General features: G+C 36.4%; 1 protein-coding gene across 1 annotated transcript in view; it reads left to right on the top strand.

Annotated features, from left to right (window-relative positions):
• Positions 1-9,984, top strand: part of CDC14A (cell division cycle 14A) — a 159,163-nt gene extending 149,179 nt beyond the window's left edge. The window contains exon 16 of the mRNA XM_045547439.1: positions 7,977-9,984. Coding sequence (XP_045403395.1) covers positions 7,977-8,006 — 30 coding nt within the window. The 3' untranslated portion in view covers positions 8,007-9,984. The remainder of the gene's footprint in view (positions 1-7,976) is intronic.
• The last annotated feature ends 4,449 nt before the right edge of the window (positions 9,985-14,433 follow it).

The raw sequence follows: 14,433 nt of genomic DNA, 5'->3' as shown, positions 1-14,433 counted from the left end.
ATTATCTTATTTAACCCACAATTTACAGATGAGGAAATCGAGACTCAGAGAGGCAATGACTTGCCCAAGGTCTCATGGTGACCATATTTTAAACTTTCTTAACTCCATGATCTTTATTTTTATTCACTTGGAAATCCATTTAACAGGCCTCCTCATTGCTTAGAGCATTGCTTCTGACATTTTGAGGCCTGCCAAGCTCCTGTCAAACACCTCCCCAGCTAACTCTGCCCCGTGACCTCTTTCTGACCCTGCCTGTTTCTCCAGCCTTCTCAGTGTACTTCTTCCCTTCTGTAGCCTGCATAGTTATTTCTGCTTCCTTTTTCCAACATCTTGGACATTCTTTCTGTAGCCACTTTATTACCAGCCTCCAAAATTAGATCAACTCATCAATCTTTTGTGTCTGTTTCTCATCTCTCTCTTCTAAGCACTGTTGGAGAAAAATCCTATAACTTTGCCAATTGGCTCCATTTCAGATGTGTTTCTAATTCACCTGGCCCCTCAGTGCTCATAATTAGTTTACTTATCCCTTTTTGGCTCCCATTCCTCTTCCCCACACTGGCTGTTCTGAAGCTTTTTAACATTCTCACCAACACAACCCGTCCTAACCGTCAGAGCCACGCAACCTTGTCTTGAGCTCTGCTGGGACATAGAATTCATCAGAAGTAATTTCCTTTAACTGCCCTCTTCTCTGCCTCAACGTTTGTCTGCATCTGAACTCACCCTTTTTTCCCTTCCCTTTTAGATCACAAGAAACCTTACTGTTTTCCAGTGGTAACTCCATCTACGATACTGCTCTTTCCAACTCTTCTTGGAAGTTGTCCTGTCCACTCCCTTCCCCACTTGTGTCTTTAGCCTCTTCCCCTCCACTCGCCGCCTCCTCACCCGCAAATGTGCACATACAAATTGGTGGGCTGGTGGGGGAGTGGAGGAGTCTTCCCTCAGTCCTGTCTTCCTTACAGTTTCTCCTATATGGCCAAAAACCTTGGGGAAAGAGAAGCCTGCATTGCCTCCTCTCTCATCTCTTTGGTGTTCCCCTGCTCTGTAGCTGGGAGGTGGCCCCCCATTCTCGTGAAAGTGTCTCCCCAGGTTACCACTGACTTCAAGGCCAGATCTGAGGGTCTCCTGTTAGTTCTCATTCTTCTTAGTCTTTCGGCAGCATTTGGCAATATTGACCACCCTATTTCTCTGTCATTTTTCTTCTCCTTTGATTTTTGGAATATTATTTTCCCCTGTTCCTCATTTTCCCCCCTGAAATCTTTATCTATTTGTTTTCCTTTGCTTGTCCCGTAATGATTTTCCCCAGAGCTCTGACCGTGGCCTTCTTCTCTCTTGGGGTAATCTCCTGAGCATGTGTCTACACTCCCAACTTCCTGTGGGTGTTACCTGGGATGGAGAGAAGACACGTTCCTTCAACTGCCAGCTCCTCTTTGGTTTTCTGGCTCAGTAATCTCATCTGTATTCATCCAGTCCTCCAAGTTAGACATTTGGAATCATCTTTGATGCTACATCTGCTTTTCCCTGTGCTGCATCCAGGTACTAAGTCCTATCCGTTCTCCCTCTGAAACATCTTTGTGTCCCTCCATCCTTACCACACTGCTGCCCTAACTGAGGTCTTCATGAACTACTGCATAGCCCTTTACATTTTCTCCCTGCCTTAAGTGTCTCTTGCCTTTAATCTGTCCTTGATACTGCTGTCAGCGTTACATTTCTGAGACACAGAGCTGATGAAATCATTTTCTTTTTTGGCATCGTTCAGTGGCTCTGCTCTGAATAGTGGCTTGTCCTGGCTCCCTCGGCTTGCCCTTGAGGGTTGTCCCCATCGGCCCCTGTGCCTCCCTGCCTGCCTCCTCTCCAGCAGTCTACCTGGCACCCTTAGTGGTATTCCGCGAGAGTGCCACACCCTGCCTTGAGCCTGAACCTAGCACATGCAGTTCACTCTGCTTGTCCTCCTTTCTCCGCTGGTTTTTTATTTCCTGGCCTGGTTCAATAGTTATGTTTTTGATAAAGCATTTGTAATCCACCCAGAATGTCTTTTCCTTCTCAACTCTCATGGGACTTTGTTCATACGCCTGTCACCCTCATATTATAGTCAGTTATACAAGATTCTTTCTCTCCTTTGTTGGCTTTTCAGTGTCTCAGAAGCATCTTTGTTTCTTGAGGTTCCATAGTTTAAGAAGTGCCTAATAAATATTTATTGAACTAAAAGTTGGATAATATATCTGGGTCTGTGCATAGTAAGCTAAAGTGCTTGGGAGCCTGTGTCTCATTGTTAACATATGAAGCACTAACAAAAAGCAAAACAAGTTTTCAGCTTTAGCTTTGATATACAGTAATCTGGAAGTTGTATATTTTTTCTAGAAATATGACTTTACTAAAATAAGAGAAAATAAAATTTACCAAACTTACATCAATATAATTTCAGTGTTCAGATGAACTGAAAACACTCATGTAATGGTTGGCTGAGTCAAGCTGGGTGTCAACAATCTGTCATCTAACAATTGAGCTTTTTGTGATTGTTGAAAAGCATGTATTAAATTTCCCCAGAGAAAAGAATCTATTAAAAATCATGTAGGAAGGTGAAAGAATATTTGATATAGCATTTTAATTAACCCAAATTGGCTTGTTAAATCTTGGGGTACCTGAAATACATAGAGAACACTATAGAAAAATATATACACCCCTTTCAAAACTGATTTTATCACAAACCTTATTCTTTAGTGTTAATATGATGCCAATAAAACCTTATCCAGCTCTGTTTCATCTAGTGTTATTGGAGAAGTATGTATTATATAAGCAGAGGCAAATACTTTCAATATTTGGAAACCACATTTGTGGAAATACGTATCAATGCACGTATTTTGCCTGTTAATTTATAAGCAATACAAAAATTGGGAACTTTATTGCAAAGACGTAAAGAGACACAGGAGTATAGAGGCAGTTATTTTTCCCCAGTATTGTATTTTTTCATTAAAACTTAAAATATTATGAAATACCATGCTGCCAAAGATGTATTTTTTTTCCTGTCATTATCACATTAAAGTAAACCATTTATTTTAGGTGCTTTTTGCCTTTGCAGTTAGAACTCAAACTAGGGATAGCTAGTAGACTATTTTTTCTTCCTTAGGGTACCTGGAAAATTGGAGAAATGCAGGAAAGAAAAGGTCAGTGTGGCAACAGTCCATGGAGATTTTGAGTCTGGACTTTGACCTAGTAGGATGCTAATATCCCAGGCCATCGGGTCCTTTGGTTTAAGTCATTTGAACATTAAGATGTTTCATTCATTTCTTGGCAAGGACCTTAATCTTTCATTATCCTTTACAATGTTCTGTTTTTGATAGCCAATTTATAGTTTTGTTAATCATCTGTATAATATTTATATCTATAATTGTTAGACATTTTTCTACCATGATTAGGTAACTGGGCTGTTTAAAAAAGAAACACCTCCAGAATAGGTAAATTTTTAAAGTTACTACCTACATCTGCCAAAACAGATTAGTAGCAGATTTCCAGAACAGAACAAATTGTCTTGATCTCCTTACCTAACACTTTGTTTTATGTCAAATCTTACTGCTTTCAGGGAACAAGACTTCTTGATGGAAGCTTATATTTTGACATAAAAATTTTGGGGGCTGCAAGTGTAAGGCAATTTTATCTTATTTTTCAGGTTGAATATTACTGCATTATTAGTTTTAGGGTATTCATACCATAATAATATCATATATTCATAATAAACTTGATGTGGTCATAACTCAATATAACCCTGTTGAACTTACTGACCAAATGAACTTGATATTATATTTGAGAAATTAAAATCTCTTGGTTATATAAACAAGTGCTAGCTTATAAAATAATATTTATACTTCAGGTCTCAATTTCTTCATAACCATCTCCATTGACATTTTTTTTTCTTTTTTTGATTTCAGATATATCAGGTTAATTTGTGGTAAACAACAAAAAACATTGGCCAAGCAAAGCATTTACTTAGAATACTTAAGCATGGATGTTCTTATAAAGAAAATTTCTTTTAAATTTAGAATGTTCCTGAAAATTCTTTTGGGTTCAGACCTGATGAAAATTATTTTAAAATGTATTTAAATTTTAATGTAATAAATATTATGTTTTTAAAAGTAATTTAATATTTCTTTGTTTACTCAGGATCATACCCTGCCTAAGATCATTATTTGTGTCCGTATCAGGGTGATAGAGAATGATTGAATATGTAGTGATCACAGGATAAATGCTAGAAGTTGTTGAGGACTATGGTGGCTAAGGGTTTGGGCTTTTGAGACAGACTGCTGGGGTTCAAATTCTAGTTCCTCCACTTCCTTTTTTTTTTTTTTTTTTTTTTTTTGAGACAGAGTCTTTCTCTGTTGCCCAGGCTAGAGTGAGTGCCATGGCCTCAGCCTAGCTCACAGCAACCTCAAACTCCTGGGCTTAAGCGATCCTACTGCTTCAGCCTCCCGAGTAGCTGGGACCACAGGCATGCACCACCATGCCCGGCTAATTTTTTCTATGTATTTTTAGTTGGCCAGATAATTTCTTTCTATTTTTAGTAGAGACGGGGTCTTGGTCTTGCTCAGGCTGATCTCAAACTCCTGACCTCGAGCGATCCACCCGCCTCAGCCTCCCAGAGTGCTAGGATTACAGGCATGAGCCACCGCGCCTGGCCCCTCCACTTCCTAATTGAATGATCTTGGATAAATTGCTTCACTGTTTTGTGCCTCAATTTCCCTGAAATTCCATTTTGCCTGTAAAATGGGTTGTCTGGAACATTTAATGAGTGAATACATGTAAGATGTTTAGAACTGTGCCTGGCATATAGAAAGGACTCAGTAAATATCTTTCTCAGAATTGACCTACCAAGTAATATATTGAACGTATTAAGATCTCTAGATAATTGTACTTCAACTAATCTAATTCTTGAATAACAAAATCAATAGCAATAATAATATTATTTATGGAATACAAAAATACGTTTACATTTTTACTATAAAAAATTAAAATGCCAATAAGTGGCTATTGTCTTTTCTGGAATATTAGTAATTTTACAATACACAGACATTTGTTAGACATTTTACATAGTTGGTAGTCCTACCTGTGACTGTGAAAGAAGCATGAAGTTATGCTTTGTGATAATGTGTATTAGGTCAAACTAGGAATTAAAGCAGCTCTATCTATCTATCTATCTTCTGTGCTAAGACTACAAATGGGGAGTACTGGTATTTTTCCCAGAGGTTTCCTTAACTGTGGCCATGTACAAATGACGCAGAGAGACCCTCAACACAGCCCCACCGTGTAAGCATGTGGTGCTTGAAGTAAATGTTCCCATCATCCCACACTGTTGCTCCCCAGTGAAAAGGCCTATAAGTGTTAGTTATGATTTTTTACAGTAAGTAGGTCTGGTAGACTTTAACAATTCTCTTCTTCCCTTAGTCCATTTCTATTAAGATTTTTATTTTAGATTGAAAATGACAGGAAGTTAATTTGTTACAAAATACTGATGTCAGAATAATTTGCTAAACCCTTTTTACTGATCTTTTATATCCTTTAACATTCTTTATGCCATATAAAGCAACCATGGAATATGTTTTTTTTTTTTTTTTTTGGGAACGTTGGTATTGTATTTTTATCTCCCAGTGCCTAATATATACAATTGATGTTCAGCAATTGTTGAATGAAGGAAATAGCATGATAGAAGGTCCATTATCTTTGGTCAAATTATGTCTTCACTTGTTTGCAGAAGCCTGCAGGGCCAGTTGGGCAACATGAGAGAGCAAACTGGGTGGGTGGGAAAGGAAGCAATAGGGCTGTGGTGAACTGTGTCTGAGGCTGGATTAAACACTAGCCAGAGTTTGTGAGCTCTGCTGTGTAAGAGCAAAGACTTCGGCCAGCAGACCAAGGAATATATATTTCATATGAATAATAGAAATCTTTAAAGTATTCTAGACTATTTCTGTTTTCCAGTTTAGTGGGTATCATGATTCATAAATGAATAAATGTAAATGTATATATGCACGCACACATTTATCCCCTATGCATTGAAGTACACATAAATACTCTAGAAGAAAGTTTAATAAGGGTCACTTGTCTATAGAGTGTCTATTTGCTATATCTCTGTTGATTGAGAATTGATGGAGCTTCAGAGGTACTTGCAAAAACAACTTTGTTCTAAATTTATAAGCAATTTAAGGAGTTTTCTAATATCTGTTAGTGATAACACAAACAACTGTTCTAATTGGAACAAAAGTAAAAGTTAAATATTCCCAAGAAAACACTGGCTCATGTATAACATGCATGTGTCGCATTCTTGCAGCTGGGGGGACTTCCCTGGCTCTGTCCTCTGACTACTTGCCAGACTCCAGAAGAAACCGGGAAAAAAGCTGAAAAATGATATTCTGTTTTTATGCACTAATTGCTAGTGTGGTAATTGGTGGCCCACAAGTTAAATGTATATGGGATTGAAGGTATTTGACCAGTTTCACTGGACTTTCTCAGCATCTCACCTCTGTTATTCCTCCTGTAATTCAGGTATATTTATAGTACAGTGCCTTGTTCTTAATCATCTCACTCCTGTTTTGAAGCCTTAGCATAAACCACATCTGGTGTTGAGAAAGTCAGCTTGCCAGACCTTTTCCATTCCTCCCAGTAGCTCTTGACATTTAACCTCTTAAAACTTGAAGCCCTGAGCACCACCCCTTTCCCTTACCACTCCCCCGCCGAATCCTCTGCTGGTGCATGATGTTAATTTTATACTACATATATTGCTATTTAATGTTGACACCTGTCTTTTCATTTCACATCTGTGACGACAGTATGGCCTTTTGCACTTTGAGGTCAGGGATCATAGCTTTTTGACTCACTGTGTTAATAGGTACTTACTTAGTAAATGGCAGTTGTAAAATTCATTGGGATTTTGAAGCTGAGTAAAGATAATTTGAATCCTTTTGTAAGTTGTTTGGAAAATGGACAGATCCTTTTTTACTATACCTATATCATCACCAAAATGGACCAGTGTTAGAATTGATTAGACCTGTTAATAAAATGCTGCAGATCAATTTGAGAAATAATTATTGGGAGGGAGAAAAGGGCATTTGGTAGAAAATCAAGTAAACTTTGTTGTTCTAGGCATTTTATTAGAAGAATTGTGCAAAAAAAAATTGTTAATGTTTAGATTGATTTATGTTCCTTCTTTTCTAACCACTATTTGCTGCTTAAAAAATATATTTGGCAAACTTTCTCAAGCTCTCTTTATCTTTTCTGGTTTATATCTATTATCCATGCACTCTGATTATATATCCTAATCATGCTCCTTTTATATGTTAGTATATAATATGATGTGGGAGGAGCTTATATTGCTTACTTGAAAGTTGCCTACTGTTTATTGAGTTTTGATTGCAAGACTCTTCCCTTCATTGCTTTTGGATCTTAAGCTGGTAGTTCTTTGTATCCCCTTAATGAAAAGGATTTGTAAGGTGTTTATTAAATTCAAGCATTAAAAAGGAATTTATTTAAATGACTGCTAATTCTACTGCATTAGAAGCACATGCCATTGATACGTACTGAGTTAAATTTAAGAAAAATATATCTTCTCAAAGTATATACTCATAATCTTTAATTAGTTACAAGTATTTAATATTTTTGAGTAATACTCAATATTATTGCACAAAAGCTTAGAAATGAGTTTAGGCTACCTCTCAATTTTTAATTAATACTTAATTTTTAATCACTATTAATACATTAGTAAACCTTTTAAAATGTAAAGTTGTCTTGCAATCACTTTACCTAATTGAATATCTCATTCTTGCTTAGCAGATGTTTTGTTTCCCCCATCTTTGTGTTTCTATTTTTTTCTTAGTTTATGTGTCTTTTATATAATAGACCTAAATGGCCTTGTGTTGAAGGAGGAAGCTGAATGACTTACTAGAAGTTTTACATGTGATGGAATTTAACCTCACTTTATCTCTTTCCCTGCACAGTCCCTTCAGTCTGAATATGTTCATTACTAAGGCCTTGCCACTCCGGTGAATGCTGTTCCACTCTTAGACACAATTTCTTCATCCAGACGAGCAATGTAGAGGGAAACAATTTCCTGCTGGAAGAACATCTCTGCCTTCTTACCTTAAATTAAGGAGAGCACTAAGATAACACCTCCAAGAGACTTGAAACCAAAAAACTGGTTAATGACTACTATAAATGCTACTACTGAAATTATGTTTATGGAGATTTCAACACTTTTTAAGACAGTTTAATGCTAAATTTGGTATTTTGAAAGGTTATTTTTAATGTATTTCGGTAATACATTTATTATTGCATTTACATGTACAGTGTTAACATTATATATGTATTGTGAACTTTGAAAGACTATTTTGATAAATTTATAAATATATAAAATTATGTAAAAACTAGACTATATTTTGATTTAGATTTTCATGATGTTTGCTACCAAAAATTTGTATTTTAAATTTGTTTAGTTTTAGTATGGTTTTGTCTACAATGAATAAATAATTCCTCCATATAAAGAAAGAGGAAGAGAAAGTTTTAGAAAGTGATTTTTATGCTCCTACTAGGAATACGGCAGATCAGTTCATTCTTTCGGGAAGTCAGTCTAATTTAACTCAGTTTATCCAAGTTTATCTCTACCAAGAGTACAATCATCTGATATGTCTTATTTAGGACAATTTCCTTTCCTTTTGTTTTTGTTGCTGAGCCAATTAAATTAGTTTTGCATCCTTGGGGCCTTTAAAAAACTTAGCATACAGTTGAAGATCAGAATTCACTGAATGTTTCTCCTGAAAGCATGGTGTTTCTCTGTGAAATGACTCAACATTCCAAATGCTTTTATTTCTTTCTTCCTTTCAAAAGAGTTCTTAAACCGAATAAAATATCCTACTTTTGGTACGAAGTTGCTGTTGCCTGTAATCACACATGGTCTGATGCCAGTTTTAAATCAATGAAGAGAAAAAAGACAGAAAAAGATGCTGCTAAGTAGTTCTCTATCTTAAAGGAGATGTTTTTAAAACAGAATACACCCCCCGAGTGCACACGCGTATCTGGAACCTTACAAAAAAATAAAAGGACCCCTCTTATAGGTACTCACAGCTCTTTGATGTAAGTGTAATCTTGTTTTAGGTCTTCAGAAACCTGCAGGCTTCCTTTCTAGGAGGAGTCAGGGAGCCTTAGATCCTGATTCCCTTCCAGGCTGCTTAGGAATGGACTACTCCGACCTTGAAAGTGCTAGTTAAATGGATTCATATGAAGTGTTTACTCCCAACCATTGAGTAAATTAGAATGTATTTATTAGGAGGGGGTACCTTGAGACTATGTGCTTCAGCACAACAGTTTTGTTCATGTTGTTTGTTTTTAAAAAGGCATTTAAATGAATGTTTGACTCAGGTTTGTTAACCTTCAATAATTGCAGTACCAAAAATTGCACTAAACTGATGAAAAAAATGAATTGTATGTTTTAGGAATAAAAATTAAAATAAGTGGAATTAAATTGTTTATCTTTTCTAAAGCTGAAAAAGTAAAATATTTTATTATGAGTTATTGTAAAAAATTGGGTAATTGTACAGAAAGATGATAGTATTTTTTGAGATAATCATTGAAAAGTAATTCATATGACATTTGAAAAGTAGGGGAAAGGGAACCATGTTGACGGTTTTAGTTCTGTGAACACTAATTTGTGTGCAGCTATTAAAATGATTGTAAAGTTGACTACTGTAAATTTTCCATAATTTTGTGTTAATGTCATATGTATCTACATGTGTATGTCTTAAAAATTATTTTACACATGTTTGTACATAGACACACCAAGAGGTGGATGTATATAATATAGAAAGTATATAGCAAAGTAATTCTACTCCAATAATAAAAATTGTTTGACATGTATTTTCTTATGAATAGTTTATCCTCCAAAAGATATTTTGTTCTATTTTAAAGTGTAGAAGAATACACTGCTAATAAATAAAAGTTTTATGCAATTTACTTATTCCTTGGCTTTTATAATTTGGATTTTGACTTATCAGTATACTGGAGTCTCTTTATAATTTTTTTATTCAATGGGGTTGGTGCCTTTTGAGTTTCTCAAGATCTCCATTCTGGATTTTTAGTTTATCTTTTATTGACTCACCAGGTTGTAGCCATTGCCTAAAGTACATGGCACTTTGCTCAGAAAAATCTTATACTTTGAATTTCACAAAAGTCAGATAATATAAGGTTCTTGTTCTCTTTCTCTTTCTCTGATTTTCCTTCCTGTTAATAAAACACTGATCATGATCAGTGTTTTGGTCCTGCTTCATCATTTGTGACTATTGTATGACACACTGGTCATCAGTTCCTTTTGAGGAAGAATGGCCATTTTTCTTAAGGGGGAAATTATAGAAATAAATCAGATAGAACAAACCTCACATCTGTTGGATCTGAAGAGTCAGCTTGGAAGGAAGAAGCTACACAATTTATTAGAGATATTTTTTATATTAAACTGGATCTCTTTTGGTTGTGATGTTTCTTTTTTTTTTTCCTTTAAATTTTTTTTTTTTAGAATGGAAAGGAAAGGTTGTAGGTAGGGGGGTGGTTTTGCTTCTGGAATTGGGAATCTGCAAGTAGCTGTCTTCACAACACTGCATGAAACAAGGGGGTACTGAGATTGTCCATGGGGCCACATCTTAGAGAAGGAGATTTCTTATGAGTCCATGAACCTATTTAGAAGGGCAGAAAAATCTCTTTTTCCACGGATTGAGTTATTATGAAAAAGAAAGTAAAAAACAAATCAATTAGCTAGTTTCAACAAATTTTTCACTTTTTGGTCATTGAGTTCTCATGATTTTGTTATCCTTAGATGCAAAATGATTTATAAATCTCAAAACATGCTTGGAAAGACTACTCAATACATGTATATCTTCAGCTGTGATTTGAATATAGCAGGAACATGAATTTACCTACTATAAGCTACACAAATGGGCTTTAAAAATTGTTTTCACTTGTATGCTTTCTTTGGTGGCATGTAAACCATCAATATGTTAAAAGTATCTAATTAAACCAATTGTTGGTATATAAGCTGAACAGTCCTCTATGGCATTTCATGTCACATAAGAGGTCTGTGCTCTTTCTCAAAGTACCGTCATACAGCAGAGTTAAGGACACCTGCAAAAGCCTTGGAGTCCCCTTTGCAACGCTTAGCAAAGCAGGAATTTGGTCACTGTATATCTCCTCAGAAGATTAATTAGGGATAATTCCAATTACAGCAGGATATAATTTACAACATAAAACTCCTTTATTTACACGTACGTTGCATAGAGTTAGCAACCATGGCATACAAAAGAAAGTAGGAAATAATTGTATTAAGTTATTTTGAGCTGAATTGAAATGTTAATATATTCCCACCCAGTTCCTTCTCTATGGATTGAATTATGATAATCATATCAAGAAGGAGAAAAACAGCTTTTCTAGAGAATTTTAAACTTTTTTTTGCTAAGTACAAGTAGAAACTTACATTAAAAGACTAATTGTAATGTAAAATGTATATTTAGAACTGGTTTTAAGTGGACAAACAAATTAGCTGACTATTTTTTGCTCCCTATGCCTTGTTTTAGCCCACATAGCACCAAAATCAAGTTAAATCATATCACCATTTGCTGTTTCTCCTTTGGTTTGAATCAAATTGACCACATATTTTTGAGAAGTTGGATTGCAAATGAAAAATGGGCATGGTAGCAACTGTAGTAATGACTCTAGCTGCAAATGTTTACACTAAACTTCAGATTTGGGGTAATGATCTATCAAATGTATAGATGTCCTTCAGTATCCATGGGCAATTGGTTCCAGGATGCCCATTGGTACCAAAATTCAAAGATGCTCAAGTCCCTTACATAAAATGATGTAAAATTTGCATATAACCTATGCACATCCTTCCATATAAATTAAATCATCCGTAGATTACTTATGCTATCTTATACAGTATACATGCTATGTAAATCATTGTTGTACCATATTGTTTAAGGAACAATGACAATTAAAAAGTCTTTACATGTTCAGTACAGACGCAATTTTCCCCCCGAATATTTTCCATCCCTATTTGGGATATGGAACCCATGGATACAGAAGGCCAATTATATTTTGTTTATTCATATTAAGGCTCTCTTCCACAAGAATATGAGGTGGCTTCAAAGAACAGAGCAGGTGTACCACAGAGGATGAGGACAGGCTTTGGACACTGAATTTTGAGGCAACTGATGCTGGGGCTCAAAGCTGAGCTAAGGAAGCCTCTCAAATGTCACCAGATGTCTGTCCTTTCCCAGGTTGGGCACATTTACACCAAGTACACATGTTTAGTCAACTCTAGACCACCTCATTGGGCTTTATTTTACTCAAATGTGTTTAAGAAGAGATTATCTCCAAGTGAGACTATCAATCTTGACAACCAGATCCCCCAAAATAATTATGTCAGGTACATGGAATAGAAAGTTCGAAAGACAAATTGAAACCAGAGGTCAGAATAGTATAACGATACTATCTAAGTATCTATCATCTATCTAACTACCTGCATACCATCCACCTGGCTTTTACTAGAGCTAGTATAACATTTGCTTTTTGTATTGGGAAGTTAAATAAGACTTGGAAGACACAGGGGTTCCGGAGTCTTGAGATTAAAGAAGCTGATCCCTTCTTGTCTTTGTAAAAAACAAACCAAAAAAGAATAAAACTCTGGAAAGGGAACCATTTTCTAAACTTTAGGTTTCTTGCAGGCAGAGACTTTTAACACCATACGACACATTTTGTTTTAAATGGACAAATATAATTAGATGCCATACTCCCAAGAGGCACGTTCCAGGCAGTTTTATCAATTCTAGTCGAATGTAACCCATTAACTTTTCAAGCAGCTTGGTGTTGAAAAGTCACGTGGCATCTGCTGAGCGTGACCAGCAGGATTGGATATGCCTTTTTCTGATTTGAGGAAATGTATTATATTCGTTTCCTCTTACTGCCTTGGCGACTTTTCATACCAATCTGTTTCACAAGTATAGCAGACAATCCCAGAATTTTCCTGCTGCTTGAGATGTATCTAGTAGCTTTACCATTTAGGTACCTTCAATGACCAAGGGATAAGTGGTCAGCACCACGTCAAGTAGAAACACTAGAGAAACTACACACAGCTAAGATTTGTTAGCAGAGACACTGGGGGCAGGATCACTGGGCTCGGAGAGTCTCATGTCACATGCCCACAGAGCACCGGCCTCGGAGCTCTCTTTCTCTGATATTACATCAGAGGCTGAATGAAGGACACTGGCCCTAAGATGTTTGACCTGTCATGACAAGAAATGGGACGCTGAGCGCAACCTTGAAGATCGACTAAGCTGACAAACTGAGACTTTAGTTTGATCTATTTTAAAGTCAAATCTGTTGGGGAAATTATCCCTAATTAGGGATTTCTGTTAAAGTGACAGGTAGTTAGGATTGTTAATTTTTAAGGTAAACCAAAAGAGGAAAAGTTCACCCATCCTGTCCAGAGGAGAGATGAAAGTCAATTACTAAGTTAAGATCTAATTATTTGCCTGTTGAGAGAGAGAAAAGCCCTATGTGTTGGGGGTCCCTGAGAGCACTCTCAGTTTTGATGATTTGCTAGGACTCATAGCACTCAGCATATAGTTGCTCCTACAGCTAAGATTTATTACAGTGAAAAAATACAAAGCAAAATCAGCAAAGGGAAAAGACACATAGGGTGAAGAAGAAACCAAGCACAAGCTTGCATGAGTCCTCTCTCAGTGAAGTCACATAGGAGGTGCTTAATTCCCCCAGCAGGGAGTTGTGACAAGTATGAAGTGTTATCTACCATGGAAGTTCATTAGAGACTTAGCATCTAAAAACCAGGGTTTTTATTGGGGGCTGGTCATATAGGCACCCTTTCCCTAGCATAAACCAAAATTCTAGATGCCCAGAAGGAAAGCAGGTATTTAGCATACACCATATTGTTTGCACTGTCTAGGCACAGTGAACCCCCTGTATCATTTAGAGGAAATTAAAAATTAGTGTAAGGATAGAAATCAATTTGGCAATCATATACTCAGGCACAAGCCAAAGCCACCGTTGCAAGCAGGCCTTTCTAAGGACAGTCTCAGGCCTGCTATTTAAATATTTTTCTGTATACTCTGTAACATAGCCAACTAATTTTGCAGTAACTAAAACCCACTTAAATTAATGTATAGTTTTACCTCATGAAGTTGACCCCAAACCTCTGTTTTCAGAAAACTTGTTTGTGGAGAAGAGTTGTGGTCTAGGAAACAGAAGCTCTCTCCTTTTGGGACTCCAGTGCCCCAGATGGGCCAGAGTTCTGGTTTCTGTTTTGTTTTTAAATGAGTAAGTTCAAAAGTGGCACGGCTTCCGCTTATAAAACACTCTCTTGGCCATAGTAAATCTGCTACCACCAGTGTCTATAAT

Source organism: Lemur catta, chromosome 3 (genome assembly GCF_020740605.2).
Source record: "Lemur catta isolate mLemCat1 chromosome 3, mLemCat1.pri, whole genome shotgun sequence".
NCBI lineage: Eukaryota > Metazoa > Chordata > Mammalia > Primates > Lemuridae > Lemur > Lemur catta.
This window is presented reverse-complemented; position numbering and strand designations above follow the sequence as displayed.